Source organism: Protopterus annectens, chromosome 2.part2 (assembly GCF_019279795.1).
Source record: "Protopterus annectens isolate FY-2018-M chromosome 2.part2, PAN1.0, whole genome shotgun sequence".
NCBI lineage: Eukaryota > Metazoa > Chordata > Ceratodontiformes > Protopteridae > Protopterus > Protopterus annectens.
In genome coordinates, this window is record NC_056730.1 from 170,130,737 (window position 1) to 170,153,744 (window position 23,008).

Consider the following 23,008-nt stretch of genomic DNA (forward strand, 5'->3'; position numbering starts at 1 on the left):
ATGCTCATATTCTGCTTTTGAGTTGAGTATAGGGCCTATCAATCAAAGTGCTGGAGGCACCTTTAAGCAGTTAAAGGGCTTAGTAGGTCTCACAGGAGCCAGGCTGTGTTGCAGATTCTGGTTGCTGCATATATCTTCACTATTTCCTGTAGTGAGTGTGTATGGCTACTGAGACCTACAACTATATTTCATATGTATTAATATATATTTATATATATGTATGTGTAGATATACATACCTTCACATATGTACATTACCTTACATTATTATGTACAAGCTAACAGGTAGCAGGGCTGTTTCTGTTCACACTGAACTAGTATGGGAATCCAGTAATTTGGCCATTAAAACTCTACCTGACATGCTTTGGATAGTACATCTCCTATATTGCCTTTATACTGATTCCTACTATTACATGTTATATTTATTTTAGCACGGTGTTCTTGCAAAGCAGGCATGGCTTAGTGGTAGGTCATACAGACTACTGTTACCAAGGTCCTGGGTTTGAGACTGACAGTGGGAATTCTTTTTACTTTGCAAACTTTCAAACTGAGTACAGGACTCGTCAAAGTGCTGAGGCCACCTTTAAGCAGTTAGAAGGGTAAGTAGGTCACACAGGGGTCAGGCTGTGTTGCAGATTCAGGTTGCTGCAATTATGTTCACTGTTTCCTGTAGTGAGTGTGTATGGCTACTGAGACCTACGACTATATTTCATATGTATTAATATATATTTATATATATGTATGTGTAGATATACATACCTTCACATATGTACATTACCTTACATTATTATGTACAAACTAACAGGTAGCAGGGCTGTTTCTGTTCACACTGAACTAGTATGGGAATCCAGTAATTTGGCCATTAAAACCCTACCTGACATGCTTTAGATAGTACATCTCCTATATTGCCTTTATACTGATTCCTACTATTACATGTTATATTTATTTTAGCAGTGTGTTCTTGTAAAGCAGGCATGGCTTAGTGGTAGGTCATACAGACTAATGTTACCAAGGTCCTGGGTTCGAGACTGACAGTGGGAATTTATTTTTCTTAGCAAACTTTCAAACTGAGTACAGGACCTGTCAATCAAAGTGCCATAAAGGCACTTTTAAGCACTTTAAACCAGGTCTGCTTTCGTTTGCAGAGCTCACGATGCATGCACTGGCAGTTAGCTTGTGGGAGCGCCGCGCAAACGGTGTGCGCTGGGATAAACCTTAATTGGCTAGTGACACACATGTTCAGCTAAGCACAGCTAGTTGCTAACAGTTTCACTCTGTTAAACCGATGCCTAGCAACAGGCACGCAGTTTGCAGCTTTTTAAACACTACTCAGCTACGGGCACTCCGTCTCACAGCAGCTTACCTATCAGTACATTTCTGACTATTTTGTTATTGTGTTACTTCAGAATATATGCTCCGTTTCCTTCCATTTTACAAAAGGGAATACATTTACATGTGTACAATACTGTCAGGGGCTTTTAGTGCTTATTTACAAAAAAAAAAAGGTTGTTGTGGGGCTCGAACCCTGCCTGCCTACTCTTAGGCCGGCAACTCTACCGCTAAGCTATTACTTCTTGGCTTACTTTGCATATTTAGCTCTTATATCCTTTTCCACTGATTGCTAACTGTGATTGCGCTTAGTAGCACACACAGCGCACACAGTAGCAAACATTTACGGGTTTTAAAAAAAAAAGGTTTTAATTTAATTTTATTACATCTCTTCACTTTATACAGTGATGGTCTATCGGGGCATGTGTTGTGTAGTGTGTTTATGCACATTTCCATGGCCTCTCTCGTGGCTGTTTACTTTCAGCCATTCTAGTCTTCCGGGGGCGTGTCTGCTTGCAGGGCTTAGCCTACAGACACACCCCCTACTCTCTTACACGGACCGTGTAAGAGTTACTAGTGTGATTCAGCATGCCTTATGCACCTCATGCATATGCATGACATGCTGACATCACACAGTTTCACTGCAGCCTCCGTGTAAGAGTTATAACTCTTACACGGAGGCTTCCTGAATCTGGCCCAATGTATGTAGTCCCATGATTACAGATCTATCTATGTCATAGAGTCAATTTTGAGGATTATACCTCCTTCAGAGCAAGGAATAAACAATCTTTATATACACACTGATTTTTATACATCATTTGATAAGTGTGAATCAATTTTTTTTTGTCTTCATGTCCAGTCAATCCAATCGTTTTTGGGGCCAGTCACCCCAAAACTGTAAGAACAGCAACAGCAAATTAATTTACAGCCAAGACTTTAATCCTAGGTGTCAAGGCAATTTTCAGTATTTGTTTTAGTGAAGTATGCCTTACTGAAGTTTATTCACATCTGTTCATGTTTTACTATTGATCCTCATCAGTACCCAAATGTATTTATAAACTCATTTCTGCTCAAGTTACTTTATATCACATTCTTTGTATTTTCTTGGTGGTGCAGCTCCCTGCTTTAAATTTTGCTTTTTCACATGCATCAAGCCCAAATGCCCTAGAATATCCCAGTTTGAATTTTTATCCCTAGGATAATGATTTGCCTGTTGTCATGGTTGAACTGCAAACTGATTTGCCACAGTTTCATTGTCACTGTAATGTAACTGGTCAATTCAGGGTGCGTCTTATACATCTGTAAGCATTCTTTTATCCATGAATGTGGTATGCTGTCAATTTTATTTTGCCATACTTAAATTCTTCCTATTTTTACAATTCTCTATTACGGCTTTATTTAGCAATTAATGATCCTTTGTTCCACATAACTTTCTTTTCTTACGTATTGTTCTATTGCCATAGTTGACTTTTTTAAATGACTATAAACTCTGTCTGCATCAATTCCAGTATACAATTTGTATACTGTTAGAAAGAAAGTTATTGGCCTATAGTTCTTAGGAATGGCTAACATTAAAACAAGATGAGTAACAGAAGTCAAGGCCAATATCAGTGGTCTCTGGCTGACTAAATTTGCAGATGATTGCAAATTAGGAGCTGTCATTGAATCTCACACTGACACAAATGTTCTCCAGGAGGAGTTGACACAGAAATAACTGGCGTCAGAGCTGAGCCATGGACTAAAAGGCCAGGAAATGCACAGCAGCATCCTTTGGGAAGTCATCCATCCCTGGTAACTATCATATTGACAATACACCCCTTAAAGATGACCCAGTAGTCAGGGACTTAGGGACACACACACATAGAAATCTAGCCTTTGACCATCACGTGTCTACAGTGGTGAGGAAATCATTCCATGTCGCGCAACTTATAAAACAAAGGTATGGCATTTAAGTCCAAGGACGCCATTGTTCCACTGTATTTGGCATTCATCAGACCTATCATTGAGTACAATGTCCCCTTTGGTATGCACCTAACCAGGCATATCCAACAATTAGAACATCCACAGAGGTTCCTCACTGAAAGGACACAGGGCGCAAGTAAATTGTGCTATGCAGACCGCCTCAAGGCCCTACCCCTGTATGTCGTCTCCTACAGGCTTTTGAAGGGAGATCTATGCCTTGCACACAGGGCATTGTCAAATCCCACTCTTATGGACCTTCTGCATATACACATAACAAACCACCAGAATTACCCGTTCTAAAGATTTAAACCTTGCCTGTGATATAAACAGGACCTCCTGGAAAGATAGGCATGTATCCCAGAGACTTCCACGTCTATGGAATGGGCTCCCCATCGATATGAAGCAGAGTTCCTACCTAATCCAATTCAAGTGCAACTTGGACAACTGGATGGGAAACTGGAAATTTATCCCTGGTTTGGCACCCGTCTCTCTTATGGACACAGGTAACCTGTAAATGGTTAATCTCACAGGCCCATGCTTACACTTATCAAGGGTATCTGAACTTGACAGAGATTTGGGATGCATGGCTAGACTTAAAAAGGCCCTTGTGGTCGTTGGCCTACTAAACACCTATGAACATGAAGACACTTGGATAATAGTCATAACTGCTTTAAATAGCATTTATATTTCAATCTTTTTATAACTGCATTAATTCCATAAAAGCCAGCTTCGCCACTGAGTGCCCAATTCAACCACAGCCTAAGTACAGGCTTCATTCCAGCAGAGTGGAGAACTGCCATTGTCATCCGCTTGCACAAAGATGGTGCCACTACTGACCTTGGAAACTATCGCCCCATTAGCTTGACAAGTCTGATCTGTAAAGTCATGGAGTGTATTATTATGGATCTCATAAACAAGGACATAGGCAATCTCCAAGCACTTGACCCCACCCAGTTCAGATTAGTCAAGGGCAGATCTTGCCTGCTGAAACTGGTTGACTTTCTCTGAGAATGTTACCAAGGCCCCAGATGAGGGAAAGTCAGTACATACAGCTTACCTTGACTTGGCCAAGGCCTTTGACACAATCTCCCACTCGGGCAACATTGAAAAGCTAACACAACGTTGCATAAATCCCTGTCTCATCAGATGGGTGGACAACTGGCTCATAGAGAGGACCCACAAGGTTAAAATAGGCACCCCCACCTCCGACAGCAGACCTGTCACTAGTGGTGTTCTTCAGGGATCTGTCCTGGGACCCCTTACTGTCAGTCATCTACTTCTTAGAGGTCCAGGCAAAGACAAAAGGCCGAGGGCTGACCAAGTCTGCGGATGACTAAGTTGGGTGCTGTCATTGATTCCCCAAATAATGTTAACATACTGCAAGAGGGTCTCACGGCAACAAATGACTGGTGCTAAAGTTATGGCCTTAAGTTAAACGCAAAAAATGTATTACCAAACCATTCAGCAAAAACACAGCCCCTGATGATTACCACATCAACGGCAACCCCGTAAGCACACAACATGTGGTGAGAGACCTGGGTACTCAGTTTGGCAACCCTCGCACATTCGACCATCATGTAGCGGCAGTGGTCAGAAAAGCCTTTTACTTGGTTCATCTCATAAGTAAAAAGATTGCATCCCGAAATCAGGAGGTTTATCACCACTCTGTACTTTTCCCTCATTATGCCAATAATGGAGTATAATGCGTCATTTAGAGAGGTATATACCAAATCCTGCACCAACTGGAAAGGCCACAGAAATACCTCACAAACAGAGTCCATGGCCTCCAACACCTGTCATATGTGGACAGGCTCAAATCACCATCACTCTACTCAGTATCATACAGACTGCTTGCAGGTGATTCTGTGTCTCGCCTACAAGGCAATATCAGACCCTGCCTTACTAGAGATGTTCCATATCCGTAAGTCTAATTCCTCGTGCATTACCTGCTCGAAAGGCCCAAATCCAATATGCAACATCAACAAAAACTGCTGGAGAAACAGGTTTGTCTCCCAGAGACTGCCCTGTCTCTGGAACTGACTTCCCATACATGTCAAATAGAGTACCTTGTCGACCATCTTCAAGCGTAACCTTGATGAGTGGATGGGAAACCACAAATTTGTCCCAGAGGTTCCACCTTTGTTCCTCAATGACAGGGGTGACAGATGCTGACTGAGGTTTCTTTTCTGGGGGTAAACTCTTGGCTAGGCTTGTACGGGCCCCAGGGCCTTCAGCCTTGTAACCTATGATCCTACGAAAAGTAAAAAAGAACAAAACAAAAAAAAAAGCTTTGGCTGCTCACATTTCTACTTAGTGTGATCATTCAAGTTTGTAGTTATTGACCATGTGGAACATGGACCTAGAAGGGGAGTGACTAAAGAACATCTTGAGCTAAGAGAGTTATGGCGGCAGTTGCGTGTTAATGCTACTGAATTCACTGGGCTGAATGACAGTGTGTCCATTAGTTCATTTTTAAAACTGAGGGCTAATTTTATTTTGTAAAAAATATGACTGGCTGTAACTGTGGATTTACTTTATGATTCTGTACCTTCACAAGTATATGCTGCATCTATGTTTTTAAAATGTTATCAGCATTTTTATTTTAACATAACATTGCTGCTTTAAATATGTATTTTTTTACAAGCTATGGTTGGGTTTTAACAGTGTCTGCATAGGTTTTGATTGTATGCAAAAATAAGTGGGAAGAATGGGACTCTAGAACTTTTAAGACCTTGCTTGCAATTTTTATTAATTAGTTTCATATGATATATAAGACAGTGTGGATAATGGTTTAGTATTCTGATGAAGTCTTGTATTCTAGATGAAAGTACTAAATAAAGGATATTTTTTGGCTTGCTACCTCCTGTGGACCTTTCATTCTTCCATTTATCTTTGTGGCGCTTTGGTTTGTGTTTCTGAAACATTTTTATCCTATGAAAAACTGTGTGACCCTACAGCTGAACATATGGTGTCACCTTATACACAACAATACACACAATGCTGCCAATGAAACTTTTGTATATTAATATTGTTCTGAAATATTGTGAATTTTTTATATACATAATTTCTGTACATTCAGCAATATCACTGTCTTATAATACAGCACATTGGAAAGCTCTTTAACAGGTGAGCAATCCCCTCATTGATATCCTGGACCTATCTGACACACTTACAGAGAAAAAACCTTTTGTTTGAACATGGCACTACTCACAGCAAAAAATACACTTTTTCTTTCATAAATCTGTAATAAAAATCAGCACCTATAGACAGACTTATGATATCAACACCAGGTGTATAGCCCAATGTCTACCAGAGAGATATACTTTAAATTTTTGTAACTCACACCATTTATCGGATATAAACCTAATGAACTGCGTTTTCAGGGAAGGATTCTGGAAAAAAAGTTCTCAGGAAGCAAGTGGTTTCCTCACTTAGAATATCTAAGGAAGCAAAGGTTTTATTTAGTCTCCTGTGGTTCATGACCAAATTGAATTAAGCAGGATCAACATTTTTCCTGATGTTAACCAGGGTGGTATCTGACAAAGATAAGCATATAAATAATTATTACTCAAGGCTAAATTGTTTGTGTAAAGACGTTAATACTTTTAGCTAGAAATTAGTTACTGTGTCTGGGCCTGGCAGTTAGGAGCTTTTTTTTAATTTTCTTTGAATTTATCTAGCTGTTACTTTAATTTCATATTCTTTATCTTACAACTCCTTCGTTGTTGTGTATATCAGGGCCTTCATAAACAGTTTGTATTTCTTATATTTTGGAGGTGTTTATATTCCTTTTACTTTGATAAACCAAAAATATTTTATAGAGAATTGGGGAAACAATTAATTGCTTATTTTGTAGCTTTCCTTTTCATTTACCTGCATATCTTCTAAGGTTTTTCTGCTTGTGCTGATGTTTTTTAGTTTATTACTGGTAAAAAGAGTAGAATAAATCCTAGTCTGTTTTGATACTGTGCTTTGTTTTTACCATGTCTGTCTTTCCAAGTATGTTGATGATTTGGCCCCTTTTCTGTATTCTTCTATCAGCAATATTTTTTGCCTTAACTGCTTTAGAGTCTGTTCAAAGCTTCTGTGGTGGTATTTTACTTGTTCCCTTCCTTTCCTTTATTACTCCAGGTTTTTGTGGTAAGGCTTTACCAGTTATTAGTTTAGCTGCACAGCACTATTTTTTACTTATTCCAGTCATATTGCATGAATTTCTCTTTATACTCTTGATTACTCTCTTCATCCGTTTTACTAATTCCAACCCTAGTTTCAGATACAAGGTTGAGGAAGGTCGGAAGGGGCAGAGGGAGAGGAAAAAGAAGATCAGTATAGTCATTCTGGACTCCACCAAACCTATCATATAATCATATGATGGCATTTTATTAAGTAATAAAAGCTTTAATATTTTCAGTTGAAATCAATTGTCCATTTCTAAGGAGCATTTTTCTCTTTTTGAAAAGAGTAACTTTTGTACCTTAGAACAAGGCCTATTCGGTTCTTATTATTTTAGAGTTGTTGTATACAAGAAAGCTGAATTTAGTATTCCATTATATAGATGCAATGAATAATTCTATAGGATCTGTTAGTTTAAGAAAAAAAATGTACATAAAATCCACCTATTAATCCTGTCATTTTGGCTTTTGAGAAAGCCTGGCCAGACATGTTTCACTCAATGACATTAATGTTGTCCAACGTAAAGTAATTTTAATTTTTGGATGGCTGTGTCTCTCATAGGTTCATAGGTAGGTACTAGGCTATCGGCCCAAGGGCCTACGTAAGCCTAGCCAGCAAGGTTCCATAGCTTACGCCACCCAAGAAAGTTATTTTCCTGTGCCACTGTCCAGCAGAGACACAGAAGTGATCCCCGGGGTGTATTTCCTATTTCCCATCCATTCTCAAGGCATTATTGTACTAGGGTTATACAAATTATAACATTTGGGTCAATCGCTTATACTCACAATATTTGTGTACACAAGGATATCTTGTATCCATTTAGACTCAATGTTTCAGCTCAAGGTTCAAAAACCTACCCTCTTGACACTTAAATTGATCTGATTTTGAAACTGTTATTTTTCTTACAAGTCACTTGCTAAAGGATTCTTGAGATTTTTTGGGTAAATTAAGTTTGAATGTTTTAGTACCAGTGTTGGCTTTTTATCAATAAAAGTGGTTGATGTTTTTTCAAGTATCTGCCATGAAGTTGGGTTAGCTTTAAAAATTGTTTTGGAGTGCATACTTTTGGCACTGAAGGAGGTACAATTTGTAGTCGAACTTACGGAATTGGTACTTATAAACAATTTCATTTTTTTGAGGCAGACAGTATAGGCAGATGAAAGGTGTGGCAATGGGTGCAGTTTGTGCTCTATCTATACCAATATGGTTTTGGCAAGATGCAAAAAGGGGATATTTTGAATTGCATGCTCATTGACAGATGGAGGTTTTATTTCTGCTACCCTGATGATATCTTTGGGTTATGGAAATGCAGTGAACTGAAATGCAAACAATTTGTACATTTTTTGTACGGCACTTGTGATTTCTTAGAATTTACTCATGCCTATTGCTTGGATAGTGTGAATTTTCTTGATGTGACTATTTCAAAACCAACTGGAGGATTTGTTTCCAACATATATCGAAAACCTACTATATTTTTACAGTTGCTAATAACAGCAATAAGGGTAGCTAGAATGGTTTCTCATTTTGAGACTTTCTATATGGAAAGGAAGAAGGGTCGTTCAATGTTCCTAGAAAGGGACCACCCTTAGGATTTACTAACCACTGTTAGAGATGAATTCACCAGTGGTTGGACTATAAAATACAGACCCCTTTTAGAGTGTGAGATAGACAATACAATTTCAGTAAATAACAATCCTTTGTGCACTACAGATATCAAGATTGAAATAGCTTTTATTTTGTAACATAATACAATTCTGAGGGGAAAATCAAATATACAGTTAAGAATTGGAATATTTTTAGATCAAATTCTGGACTTTGTAATACTGCTGACAATCAACCAAATTTTGCACCTAAAAAGGGTTGCAACCTCCAGAGTATGGACTTTGTTAGTACATAGTAACACTATCAGAGGTACAACCAGATGTGGATTCTGTAATCAAGTGTACTTACATCACTCCTCAAACATCCACTGCAAAGCAGACATGCGTTTCATATTACATTTAAGGAAGGCACCTGTGGGACATTTGGAGTGGTTTACTTAGCTGTCTTTCTTGTACACCTTTTTATGTTGATAAGACAAAGAATGTTAAGGGAAAGAATATACAAGTGTCATTGTGACATTCTATATTGCAATATTAATAACACATTTATAGATACTCCCTGGTATGTACTTCTTTTAAAGATTTCAGATTTGGCATTCTTGGCCACTTTATTCTATCCTCCAGCCAACCTTACTAGCACCAGTCTATTCTTGAACTCAGGTTGCCAGCCATGCAGATGAATAACACTAGTATACAATTCCCATTTGTTAACCTACTAGGCCACTGGAGAGAGAGAGTTCCTTTAAAGGGTGATCCAGGAGCAATGTCTGGTTAAGTGACTTGCTCATGATTACACAACAAGCAAATGAGGTCTGAAGGAATCGGACCCCTTACCACAAGAACTACAGCTCACACCGTTAACCTCTGCACCAGCTGCCAGATAACTGGATGCTACTCTGTGCCATAAGTTTGGCTACAATTTTAGACATACAGTGCTAACTAAATTCTGATGGGTGAATACAAGGTGTTTGTAAAGATCATCCAACCTCAAGATTATATTTTGTAAAGATTAGTTTTACACTCAGCATTCTATTTACTCATTCATTCATTTATACTTTGTTTCCTTTTCACCAGTTAAGTATACTGGTGCAAGATCCTTTTTAGCTATTACTTGGGCCATATGGCAGATGCAACAAAAACATAAATAGCATAAAAAACAGATACTGTACAGACAGTAAAGCACAGTTTAACAGTATAACAATAATCACAGTGCAAATACATACAGTATAAAACAGCTATACATATTAGTCTAGGACAAGTATTACAAATCAATTTCAAATTACACAGTGCTGAACAGCAGCTAAATATACTTCTTATATATTTAGGTAGTCGTTTCTTGTCATAGGAGTTATAGAAAATAAATGCCAGTTTTTACTTACTACTAGAGCTAGTAAACCAAAAACATCAGAAAAATTACAAAATATAAGGAATCTGTCTTGTGGTTGTAATACTCACTAGTGAGGTATTGTAACAAATTAACCAAATGTCAATGTTCAGCCAGCCAAAACAAGGGAATATGCCAATAGGCGAGTGGCAGACAAAAACAGCCGAGATGAAGCATTAAGCAAGGTGATAAACACTCAGTGTCACCAATCACCTTTACACAGAAAACCTGACTTAAACCCTACCACTGGCAACAGTATACATTAGGGACTCAGCTTTAAGTGTGTGTAGAAAATGAATACGGATTCCTCTGGCTTTGTCCAATGCCTTCCATACACAAATAAGGATTACACTGCAATTCTGGAAAAGAAAGCTACAGCCACTGGCTTCTAAGGACTTTACACACACCACTCTCATCACCATATGTCCCAAATTTCACTGAGCGTCCACATTGTTGTCTCTTACATTTGGCCTGTTTGTAAATGTGTGCATTTTTGACATCTCTGAGGATTGCAGTCACTAGATAATGACACATATTTGAGTTTCAGTCTGAATATCCTTCAAAAATGCATGGTAAATGTAAAACATATTACTCTCTCAGCTTTCTAAAAGAGCAAGTTTTTAAATCTATCCTTCTTTTCAGTCCTTTGCCCCACACGCAAACACAAACACACACCGATTTCCAGGAGAAGCCAATAATACGTGCTTAGTATTACTACTACTTTCTTGCTTGCATGGTAACATGCTGTTAACTATCATCATCATAAGTTCACACTTATTGTACACTCTTAAAAATGAGTGAATAGTTTAACTTATGGCAGCTACAGCAAATCAGTCTCACTCTCTCTCTCCAAAAAGGTAAATGTTAGCATTACATACATCAATGAGCAGCCATCCATAAGCTTCTTAAACAGAATAATGCGGCTCTTTGCTTCAAGAAATTAAGCATGGGAATTTGAAAATGTAATATACAAACAAACATACACTGTACAGAAAACTGAAAAAAATAATGTTTTTAACAGACTGTATGAGAAAAACACTGTCTAACAGGTAGCTGGTTTTACTACATGCAAGTGTAAGATTTATAACTATGAGCACAATGGCACTGGGAAGTAAACTGTCTTTCTTGTCACCTGCAGTCCATGTGAAGATACACTGTCTAACAGGTAGCTGGTTTTACTACATGCAAGTGTAAGATTTATAACTATGAGCACAATGGCACTGGGAAGTAAACTGTCTTTCTTGTCACCTGCAGTCCATGTGAAGATCTTTTTTCAGTGTTACAACACTTGTTAAAAGTCCATCAAACATTCCAAATGGAAAAGCAGTGCTGAGCCGATTTTCAAAGAATGATTCGCGCTATCTGAACAGCATTCACAGTGGTGTCCTGAAAGGAGTCAATACTGAAAAAAAGGCCATTAGCACAATCTTTTTAGACAAATTTGTAATTTCTGCAATAAGTGAAGTTCTAATCTTTTATTTCCTGTTTAACATTTTAAGTCCATATAAATGCCCTCAAAAGCACAGCTGCTTAGATGACCAAAAAGTCTTAACAACAAATACGGCAACATAGCTTTTGATAGGAAGTAACTGTTTTTGGAGAAACCAGATCTGCCAGTGTGTGTGTGTGAGAAAGAGAGTATTGGTTTCACTTTTTAAAGCTCTGCTGTACTTTTGACAAGGGAAAGATATTACTTTTTCTTTTCAAACAAATTTCATACATTTGCTACACCTTCATTGCAAAAACAATTAAAGGTTTACACATTTTTATCATAATCGCATACAGAATCCTAGTTAAAAAAAAAAAGGTTACCAGCTGGTCACTGTTCTTACCTAAGGAAGAAACCGTTTCATAATCTTCTTTCACCTTATTCATGGAAGGCTCTTTCTCAGACTCTTTCAAAATGTCTACTTTTTCTGTGGTTCCATCATCTACACTGTCCTCAAATGGTGCAGACATCTGTACGAAAAATGCCATTTTACAAAATGTAGTGAGCACTTTACAGATTACAAGTCATAATTAACCATCTACCTGCAATTCTTCTAAACTACAGGCAAATACTTTTATGATAGGAACAGGTATTAACAAAACAAACAGCTAGAGCATTCACAAAACCATTTCTTACTGGTAGCAGGGAATCCTCCCTTTAAGTTGCCTGCTAATGGGTTCTCACATATGCTCACATCTGCATTTAGAACAACTAACTTAAGAAGCCTTTGTTGTATATGTCCGTAACACAATAAAACGGAAACATGTTGCAAGATGCACTAATCAGATTGTTTAATTTCTGCATACTTGCAAGATGATGCAAAGCTGTTTTTATTTCCATCTATGGCATGTATGTGTTTATTTAACTAATAAATTCATTCATTCATTCATTAGGTGAATAGCTTGGATTAAAACGGCCCTTTTCATCTATAACCAATTATAGTAAAATTAAAATAAAACTCTAAAATATGCAAACAGACTAGATAGTAGGACAGGGAACAGTTAAGGAAGAAATCATTACAACAGTGATAAAAAGAAGCCTTTTTTTATTACTATGCGCTAATCAGAATAGGACTACAGGCTGGATTTGGTTTAGAATGAAACTGCAAAATATTAGTGATCTGGCACAATTTTAAATTTTATCAGACACATGCAACCATCATGCATGGTGCACCACATCTGATCTGCGGTCAGATGCTTCATTCCCTACCCTATCCCCTTCCTCTTTGCTTCCTTATGAGTTCAGCATCTCCTTTCTCTTGGTAAGATTTTCACTCTTAATACTCTAATACCTCTCTACATTGCTTTTTCCTCTCCCCCCTCCTTTCCTCAATCTAGTCAGTTTCTGCCATCTACGTCCCATGCTCTGGAATCTCGTGTAATTCATGGTCCCTTACTGTTTTTGTCCCTTTCTAGATTTTGAGGGATAGTAGTTTTAAACCCTGGTATTCAACAGACTACAATGCTCATTTCTCTTTTTTTTTTTTCCAGAAGCGGTCTTCTTCCATTATGCTCCCTATACAGATATCCTGATGTGGTGTGTTCTTTCTTTATGCTACCTATACAGAAATCCCAAGTATGCTTTGCTTCTTTTAGAAACAAGTCTCCCCAAATTTTCTGTGCCTGCTTCCAGACTTGTGCTCACCTAGAATCCCAGAAATATGCATCATTCATGCCTGCTTCTCCTGACAACTCCAGCATCTACTATCCTCCTTTCTCCCTTCCTTTATGAATCTCATGGGAATTAGATATCATGTAATCAGTATTTTCAGGCTCTGATATCCTACTCCATGTATTTTCTCCACGTCTCACTGATTGACTTGTCTTCTGTCAGCATCTTTCAACTCCCTTCCATCCTTTCTCTCCTCTAAAATTCTTTCATTTTCTCTCTTCGTTGACCTTGTCCCCTTGTTCCTTTAAGGCTTCATAAATCTGTTTGCCCCTTTACCTCCCCAACCCAGATTAATAGTATTTTAACTATCTTCTTGTTAACAACATTCTCTTTAAGGCATACATTTAAATTTAATTTTATAATGGCAACAACAGAAAACTGCTCAACGTTGTTCACCATGACAATAAATCACTGCCCTGTAATTTCTTATTGACTAATTACTAAATGGCCAAAGAAAATACAGAAACAATACTATGGGAAGATCTCTTCTTTTAAAGAGGTCATTCTATAGCAGTACGAGCAACAGGATCAGGGATTAGTAAGAAAGAATTTACAATCTTACTTATGCTACAAATACATGTAACCCCACATCAACTGCAGGAGGAGGCAAATCTGGGTACATTGCGGTTTACTATTAGATGTTGGAAGCGAACTCCGTCGACTGCACTTTTGTCGAACACGGAAGTTCGAAAACGGTAATATCGAACACCAAAAGCCAACCTAGGAACGGTTTTAACATGGGTCGAGATAGGTGTTCAGTGTTATTGCCTCCCCTATCTCGACCCATGTTAAAACCCGTTCCTAGGTTGGCTTTTGGTGTTCGATAGTAGCGTTTTCGAACTTAAGTACAGTCGACGGAGTTCGCTTCGAACATCTAATAGTAAATCTACATTGTGGGTATCAAGAAGAGCTATTTTGTCTAACAAAGACTGATACCAATTTCAAGAACTTTAATTATGCTCTGATTTAGTAACTGGGTCCATTCCAGTCAATGCATGTAAAGAAATGTAATAATTTGTACAATTAAACCCAAACAGAAGCATAGAAAACTAATCAGAAAAAATCCTGTACATCACAAAACCTTCAGTAAGATTATAAAACACAAAACTTCAAATTTGAAATAGATTATTAAATTACTCTCATCATTTTCTTAATGTGATCACGAGTAACTCCAAAACAAAAATACTATATCATTTACAGTCATGAATGCTCTGTGCCTAACTTTAAAGTGACAGATCATTCACAGCTGCAATTTAAAGCATTTTATTGACATCTCAATATCTACATTATTTTGGCAAAGAAATAGGAGATGCACACTTAGGAGCAATTTGGAGGATAGTCAGTTTACCTACAGCACATCTTTCAGATGCAACAGGAAAAAAGGGCCCTATGCAGCTCGACTGAAGAAACTCCAGCTGTACTCGATTGCATACCACCTGCTCAGAGGTGATCTCTGCCTGACATACAAGGCCATGTCCAATCCAGAATTGATAGACATGCTCCAAATAAAGAAAACCTTATCCCTTCGAGCCACACGCTCTAGGGATCTAAATCTCATCACAACAATAAATAGGATGTGCTGGAGGGATAGATTCCTGTCCCAGAGACTTCCCATGCTTTGGAACAAGACTCCAATTTACATTAGGCAGAGCTCCTCACTAGCACTCTTCAAGAGAAACCTCGAAGAGTGGATGGGAAACAGAAAGTTTACCACGGGGATCACTTCAGTGGCTCTGCTGGACAGAGGCACAGGGAACTAATCTAAGGGGGCGGCAAAAGCCAACACATTCTGGCTAGACTTATAAATGCCTTCAGGCAAATAGCCTAGTACCTACCTATGAACCTATAAAAACCAAGACACAGGAAGACAGGTTGAATCTACACAGAAGGCACCACAGCAGAGCCAAACTGAAGAGCAAGCTCTGTGAGAAAGCATTGTGCTGACCCTCCCCCTGCCCCTCCCCCCAGTGTTCAATATGTTAAAGATAAGGCTTAGGTCGGAAACTGGGCTTACAGGTTTAGGTTGTTGGGACTGTGCAGTTGATAACTGTCTGCAAAAGCTGAAAAGATGTTTGGTTTCTTATACTCCATTCACAGCTTACAAATCAATTCATTTATAATTGAAGGAAATATAACAATACAGCTGGAAGATAGAAAAAGGATAATGGGAAACATTAAAGGTGAGACAATAGGTACATGGGCAGGCGGCAGAAATTTTAAAGGCCAAGGAAAAACGCATGTAAAAACAGATACACGTGCCACTTTCCAAGACAAGCTTGGAATACATTGATAAGGTGGCTACTGTTCCTTTTAGGGATATACACTACAGTTTGCAAATGCAAAGAAATGCGATCAATTGCAGACCAGTTTTCTGTGCTAAAGTAACCCTTACCAGAGGTGAGCAACGAACAAGTCAAAACAAATGTTTCATATTAAAAAAATAAATAAATAAACATTTTGTAGAACTCTGCTTATCTAAATACCTTAGGACAAAGTATTTCTCACAAAAGCAAAGAGTTTAGATAAACAGTTGTAATGGTAACCTACTACGAGTTGACTGCTAGAGAGGTTACAAAATTACCACTGCTGACTTCAGCCTCACTGATACCAATGAAGGCAAAATGGTTCTGTACTTTTCAAGGACCTTTTCAAGCTTTGTAACACAGTGAATCACTTTCTTTACATAGGTTCATAGATTACTCCTAGGCTAACTGCCTTTGTGGGTAATTTTAAGCCAAGCCAGTTACCCCATGTGAGAATCAAACCCTGCACCTTGTGTCTGTCAGGTAAACACCTTAACCATTATGCCAACTTCCCACATACAGACAGTTGCCTAATGATATCCCAAAAAAGATACTCACTGACTTTCCAGCTATTTCTCAAACATACAACAGATTAAATGGTTAAATGGGAAAAGCATGACCTTTGCCCTATCAACATCCCGGAGTTCCACAATGTTCAAGCTCTTGGGCCCACTACTTTTCTGCATGTCCTTTATTCAGATGTATTACATAAACAGAAACACTGTATTTTGGAGACTGATCATTTGCTATTATGCTCACTGCCTGCAAATGACTCAGCAAAAGCACAGCTGTATCCAACCCTAGTATTTCTTCAGCACTATGACGGAATTTAATCAGGGCCATTACAGAGAGAGATATACCACCTACTATAAATTTTAAAACAGGATGGGGGAACCACTTCAGTAGTTCAAATATTTTTTAAGTAACCCTTGACTGGTATATCTCAAGCTGCAGACACTAAACGTGACCATCATAGACACTCTGAAACCTACTATTTTTATAGTGGGTGCTTATGGTTAAATAGGTACTAATTACACAATTAAAGGATCACAGAACCATTTCTCACTGCGCATAACTTGCAGAATTTTACCTACTCTTTTATAGTGGGTGCTTATGGTTAAATAGGTACTAATTACACAATTGAAGGATCACAGAACCATTTCTCACTGCTCATAACTTGCAGAATTTTATATTACTTTTATGTTTACTTTTTTGTGTTATAACAAAGAGACTACTGGCCTAGTGGGACTAACCAAATTAACAAAAGATAGATATACAGATAGATAAAAAGGGCAGATAAATTTAAAAAATGACAATTTTCAGCACTGTAACATGGTAAGTACTGGATTTTCATGTTTAATTGGGGACATAATGTCATGGATAATCAATTTCATACAACCTGCTTAATGTTTCTTTCATTATCAGCACATCCCGTTTTAAAAAACAAGCAAGTAAAACACATAACAGACCAGTCTCATCTGACACAGCCACAGTGAGCCATATTAGGAAGCATATCCTGGTGAAGCATTAAGTATTCTTGGTTTAATGGATTAAGGCAGCAGACAACAAATGCAACTGATATCATAAAAAGTAATAAAAGCACTGGCTTTGTCCTAGAGTCAGCACCTAAGCATTTTCTCTTATTTTAAAGAAAGCTGAATTTACCATGCGACTGCAATACGTACTTAGCATGTGCAGACCATCTCCCACTGATGCTGGAGGCATGGCCTTCTTTGTTCTCAATCCCCCCTCCATATGCCCCCACGTTTGTATGTCTGTACGTATGTAAAGTCACCCCAACAGACCCCGAACAACTCAAATCAATTATACACTTTGAAAATAACCAAACTTACTAGCTAAAATTTCTACCTTCTTCAAATGTACATCAGCAAACTTTAACGCCCCTTCACAAAAATACTGCAGATGTTTCATGTTCACTCCAACCTCAAGCTTCACTTGTTAAAACATCCTAATGAAAAAAAAACACCCTTGTACATTAACACTAAACTGAATTCCATTTCCACTTCTTCTAATATCTAGAACTATAAATATAAACCATTACCTACTCAAAAACAATGTCCCCACATTGCTATTACTTTATGCATATAATAAAACTCATTCAAAAATGAGTGCTATACTGTATACCAAACAATTAAACTTCTACCACTATTTAAACCCTCTTTTCAACACTTTCTGACAGCATCATGTTTGTTTGGCTTTTCCCGGTTAGGGGTCACCACAGCGGAACTCCGGTCCGCTAATGATTGGCAGTCGATTTTTTTATGGTGCCGAGTTGCCAACCCAACGCCCAACCTTCAGCGAAGGCACACCCACTCACGCATGTCTTTCGGAGGCCACTCAACCGCGGGGAGGACATGCAGACTCCACACAGAAAGCACTCCAGCCAATATATATATTTATATATCTATATATACACATTACACACACACACACACACACACACACACACACACACACACACACACACACACACACACACACACACACACACACACACACACACACTTCCAGAAATGTCTGTAGTTAAAGTATACAGTCTAACAGGTCAAGCACATCCTCGACTCTTTAGCATCCCCAGCTACACCAGAACTCGCCATTGCAAATCCATATACACAACTCCCTTAAATCCCTAGCCCTTAAACCCTATCTTTCTTTTTCCTAAAGAAGATTTCTCAAAGAACTTGACAATCTTTTTACAAATCACAACCAAAGTGGGGCTCACGTGGCTCAGCTGTAGCTTTCAATATAGAGACATTCTCTCAATGCATTTGTCACATTTTTATCATCTCACTAGCAAAAGAAACCCTTTCCAATATATGGAATAAAAAAGTGACACCCATCTTCTAATGTGCTGAATCACCCAATACTTCCGACTTGTATACAACCAGCTTACCTTTTTAAAATAATACAACACACTTCATAAAAAAAAAAAAAAAAAAAAAAAAAAACGTTAGTGACTTGATAAAGTGCACCAAAACAGTGCACACATTTGCGGATACAAAATTCAGCAGCACTAACAAAGCCCACCAATGTGGTAGTATATTTACTGATTTATTTAAAAGGCTTTGATTCAGTTAACCACTTATTTCTACCCAATCCACACACTTGTAAGGGCTTTGTGTCTTCCACTCTAGATTATTTCTCCAATTACCTTCAAACAGAACCTTTACAACAAAATACTAGAGGTCCCGGTCATCATCACAAGAAATCACTGCCAGTATGTCAGCTACTTGGCATAAAGCCCAGGACTATTACACGTGATCCAAGTTAGATGAATTTCACAGATACTTATAGGAGCTGGCAGGGAAGAATGGGAGTGAATGGCCATAGCGGGTTCACTCATCAGAGGTGGGGCAGGTGGCTCTGGCTCTCTGCTTTGGTGAAACTTAGTAAGTATGAGCCTGCAAACAGAGACAGTCTGTGGAGTCATGCATCTGGCAGCAAGGAAGCAGATCAGTGATCCAACACAATAAAGGGGCTGGGGTGTTCAAAAAGGGGAGGGTAGGCCACTCAATCAGACCAGTAAGCTAACCAGCTACCACCCAACACGTGCCATTGAGTAGCGAAGGGCAAACAATCCAATAAGGTAATCTGTGTAGGAAAGAATGGATTATATGGCTCTCCACTATCATGGGGACGCCTGACTCTCGCCCATCCTAACAGAAAAAAATGGCTAACTGGGTGAAAATTATGGTGCTATAGGGCTTTGGTTGGGAACAGAAAATTCACTGCTGCTCTCTAAGGATTAATCCTAGGCCCCCTACACTTTTCACTCCGCTCATTAATTCACTATCGATCTAAAAACAGCAATTATCACTCTATATGCTGATGGCCTACACTTCTATAACAGCTACCGATTCTAATCCAATTCTGCAAAGACTAAACTCACTTTCAGCCGCTAACACTACATGATTTTGCTCTCTGGCACTCCTCAAAAATATAAATGATTATTTCAAAATGACTTTCAGCCTTGTCCTGTAACAACTCCCCTGTAACAACCAGCTTATTGAGTGTGTTCGATCTCAGCTTAAATACGTCCCTAAATAAATCATTAAGTTGACAAACATTACCCTCTTTGCTTGACATAAATGCTTACAATTTTGCATTCCAGAAGGAAGAAATACTATTGGCAAAAATGTTCTTCAGCCTCGTTCAGAATACCCTCTACCACTGCTCACCCATGCCTCCGAAAAATATACCCAAAACCTTCAAACTCATTTAAGTGATTGAAGGATGAATCTGCAAACACAAGTGTGTCACTGCTCAGAGTGCTTGATGACTCTGTAAACCAGCACGCCCTTTTTCTCATTTGCCTTGTTAATAAAACAATTCAAAAAGTGATTCCAGTCCTCCCCTTAGACATGGACTGGTCATCAAGAATATTCAAACAGCACTTCTCCTACGCTAACAGTGCCAAATATTGACAAGATCTGCTAACTCACTTTCATCAACAGAACACAACTTCTCTATGCCTGCACCAAGATTATACGGTCTCCCTGTTGAAATCTGGAATATATCTATTTACAGCCAATTCGGAGAAAAACTAGTAATCTTCCTCCAGGAATTATCAACCTGTGCCTGCTATAGCCATCCACCAATTATATAGACTAACCTAACTCTTACCCTTAACATCCCTTCTTTTACATTACAACTTCTGTAAGCAGGACTGTTCTATGCATGCCTAATCTTTAGACTCACAGGTTCATAGGCGTTTACTAGGCCAACAACCACAAGGACCTTTTTAAGCCTAGCCATGCATCCCAAATCTCTGACAAGTTCTGGTACCCTTGGTAAGTGTAAGCAGGGGGCTTGGGAGATGAAACATTTACAGGCTGCCTGTGTCTATTAGGGACATAGGTGCCAAAACAAGGAAGAATTTCCTCTTGCCTATCCAATCGTTCAAGTTACACTTGAATTGAGTTAGGGAAGAAACCTGCTTCACATGGACGGGAAGCCTGTTCCAGAGATGGAGTAGCCTCTGGGATACATACCGGTCTCTCCAGCAGGTCCTATTTATATCACAGACAAGGTTTAAGTCTTTAGAATGGGTCATTCTGGTGCTGTTTGTTTTATGAATATGCAGGAGGTCCATCTCAGTGGGATCTCACAATGCCTTGTATGGCAGACACAGATCTTCCCTCAAGAGCCTGTAAGAGACAGAATACAGGGATAGGGCTTTGAGGCAGTCTACATAGGACAGATTACTTACGCACTGTATTCTTCTAGTGAGGAACCTCTGTGGGCATTCCAATGCTGGTAAGGTACATATCAAAGGGGGGCATTGCACTCAGTGACTCCAACACCAACTAACTCTATAGCTGTTTTTTGACATAGGTTCCATAGATTAGTACTAGGCTAATTGCCCTTGTGAGCCATTTTAAGCCTAGCCAATTATCCACTGTGAGACTCAAACCCTGTACCTTGTGTTTGTAAGGCATACACCTTAACCATTAGGCCACCCTTCCAACCCCCAACATCTTTATTAACTTCGCACATTGGACAATTGAAGTTATATAAAAGCAAACTAATCATTTCAAAACATTTTTTTTGCAGTGTCAGTGGTACAACAGATAGCACACGTGCCTTTGGTGCTGGAAGACCGGAAGGCTGTGGGTTCTATTCCCACTCCAGGTGACTGGATCACTGACACTGCAGTGCAGTATTAAGGGGTGCTACACTCCAGAGTGTGTCATCCTTTAGATGAGTTGTTAAACAAAGGTCCCATTTGTTTGAGCTGGCAGTTCCTCAGGTGGATGTAAAAACTCCCAAGCCACATACTGAAAAGACTAGGGGGCATTCCTCACTTCTTTAGTCAAATTTCAACTAGCAGTATATACACCACCTCAGATTTCACCTGAAAAAAGGCCACTAGTCTAGCAGAACTAACCCAGTCAAAGGATAAATAAATAAAAATTAATACAACTGTTTACAGAATCACCTCAAACTGCAGTACGTTTTACTCTAGCAGATAACAATTCCATTGCTGTACATATGTGCATATGAGTCAAGTTTATGTTTCATTTACTTAATTACAGATGACTACACTGCTGATTTCACATTTAAAGATTGCAGTTGTACTGCTCCTTCAGCACTGTACATTGTAACATCTCTCCTTTCACTGTACTGCAATTCCCAGGCTGTGGTTAAAATGAGTGCAAATCAGATCAGTCCACTACCTTGGTTAACAAGCAAAATAAACTTACTTACATTTATTAACTGGGGTTATCTAACTGCACTGATTATTGAAAACAGGCCGACTCTCAAAGAGAAAAGCTCAAAGATAAAATAAGTGAAATGGTCATATTAAATACAGAAAACCTGTAATTTTATCAATGAAAAGGAAATAATCCATAACTGCATATTATATTTCTTGAGAATGGTTTTATATTTTTTGTCCATTTATTCCTAAACTTTGCCAACATTTTTGACTCTACAACTGTTATTTCCCCTGTAACTCCCACCCTTGGGGGCATTATTATGCTTACATAATGCAGTTAAGCTGTTTATATTCTTTGTTTGTTTATAGGTTCATAGGTAAATACTAGCCTAGCTGTTCTTGTTTGCCATTTTAAGCCTAGTTAATTTTTCTTTCAAAGTTGAGCATTAGACTTTGCACCTTGTGACTGAGTTAAGCACCACAGCCATTATACCAACCTCCAACTCCAAAAGGTGACTGGTGGGACTTAAATCACAACCCTTGAATGCCTTTTACCATTTTACTATCACTGTGCCACAGAATCACTATTTTTTTATATTCGCAATGTGAAACGGTTCCTCTGCCTAATGTTTCAAAGTTGTTCTTGGATATGTAACTGAAGTATTTTACATCCAAAAGATGCATTATGCAAGTAATTACCAATGTTTACATATTACACAATCAACTTATTTGTCTACACAGATGTAGTTGGGGGGTGGGGGAAGAGTCTCACTCAAAAAGAAACTCAGCTGCGTGCGAGTGCGCACACACATACACACACACACACACACACACACACACACACACACACACACACACACACACACACACAAACTCCAGTCGTTCTAACTGTGCCAAAGTTACTTACATTACTTTTGTT

General features: G+C 38.6%; 1 protein-coding gene across 2 annotated transcripts in view; it reads right to left on the reverse strand.

Moving 5' to 3' along the window:
* LOC122795585 (gastrula zinc finger protein XlCGF57.1-like) overlaps positions 1 to 23,008 on the reverse strand; it is a 184,118-nt gene that overhangs the window by 123,088 nt on the left and 38,022 nt on the right. For both annotated transcript variants that reach the window (XM_044063835.1, XM_044063836.1), the window contains exon 3: positions 12,281 to 12,407. In XM_044063835.1, coding sequence (XP_043919770.1) covers positions 12,281 to 12,407 — 127 coding nt within the window. The remainder of the gene's footprint in view (positions 1 to 12,280; positions 12,408 to 23,008) is intronic.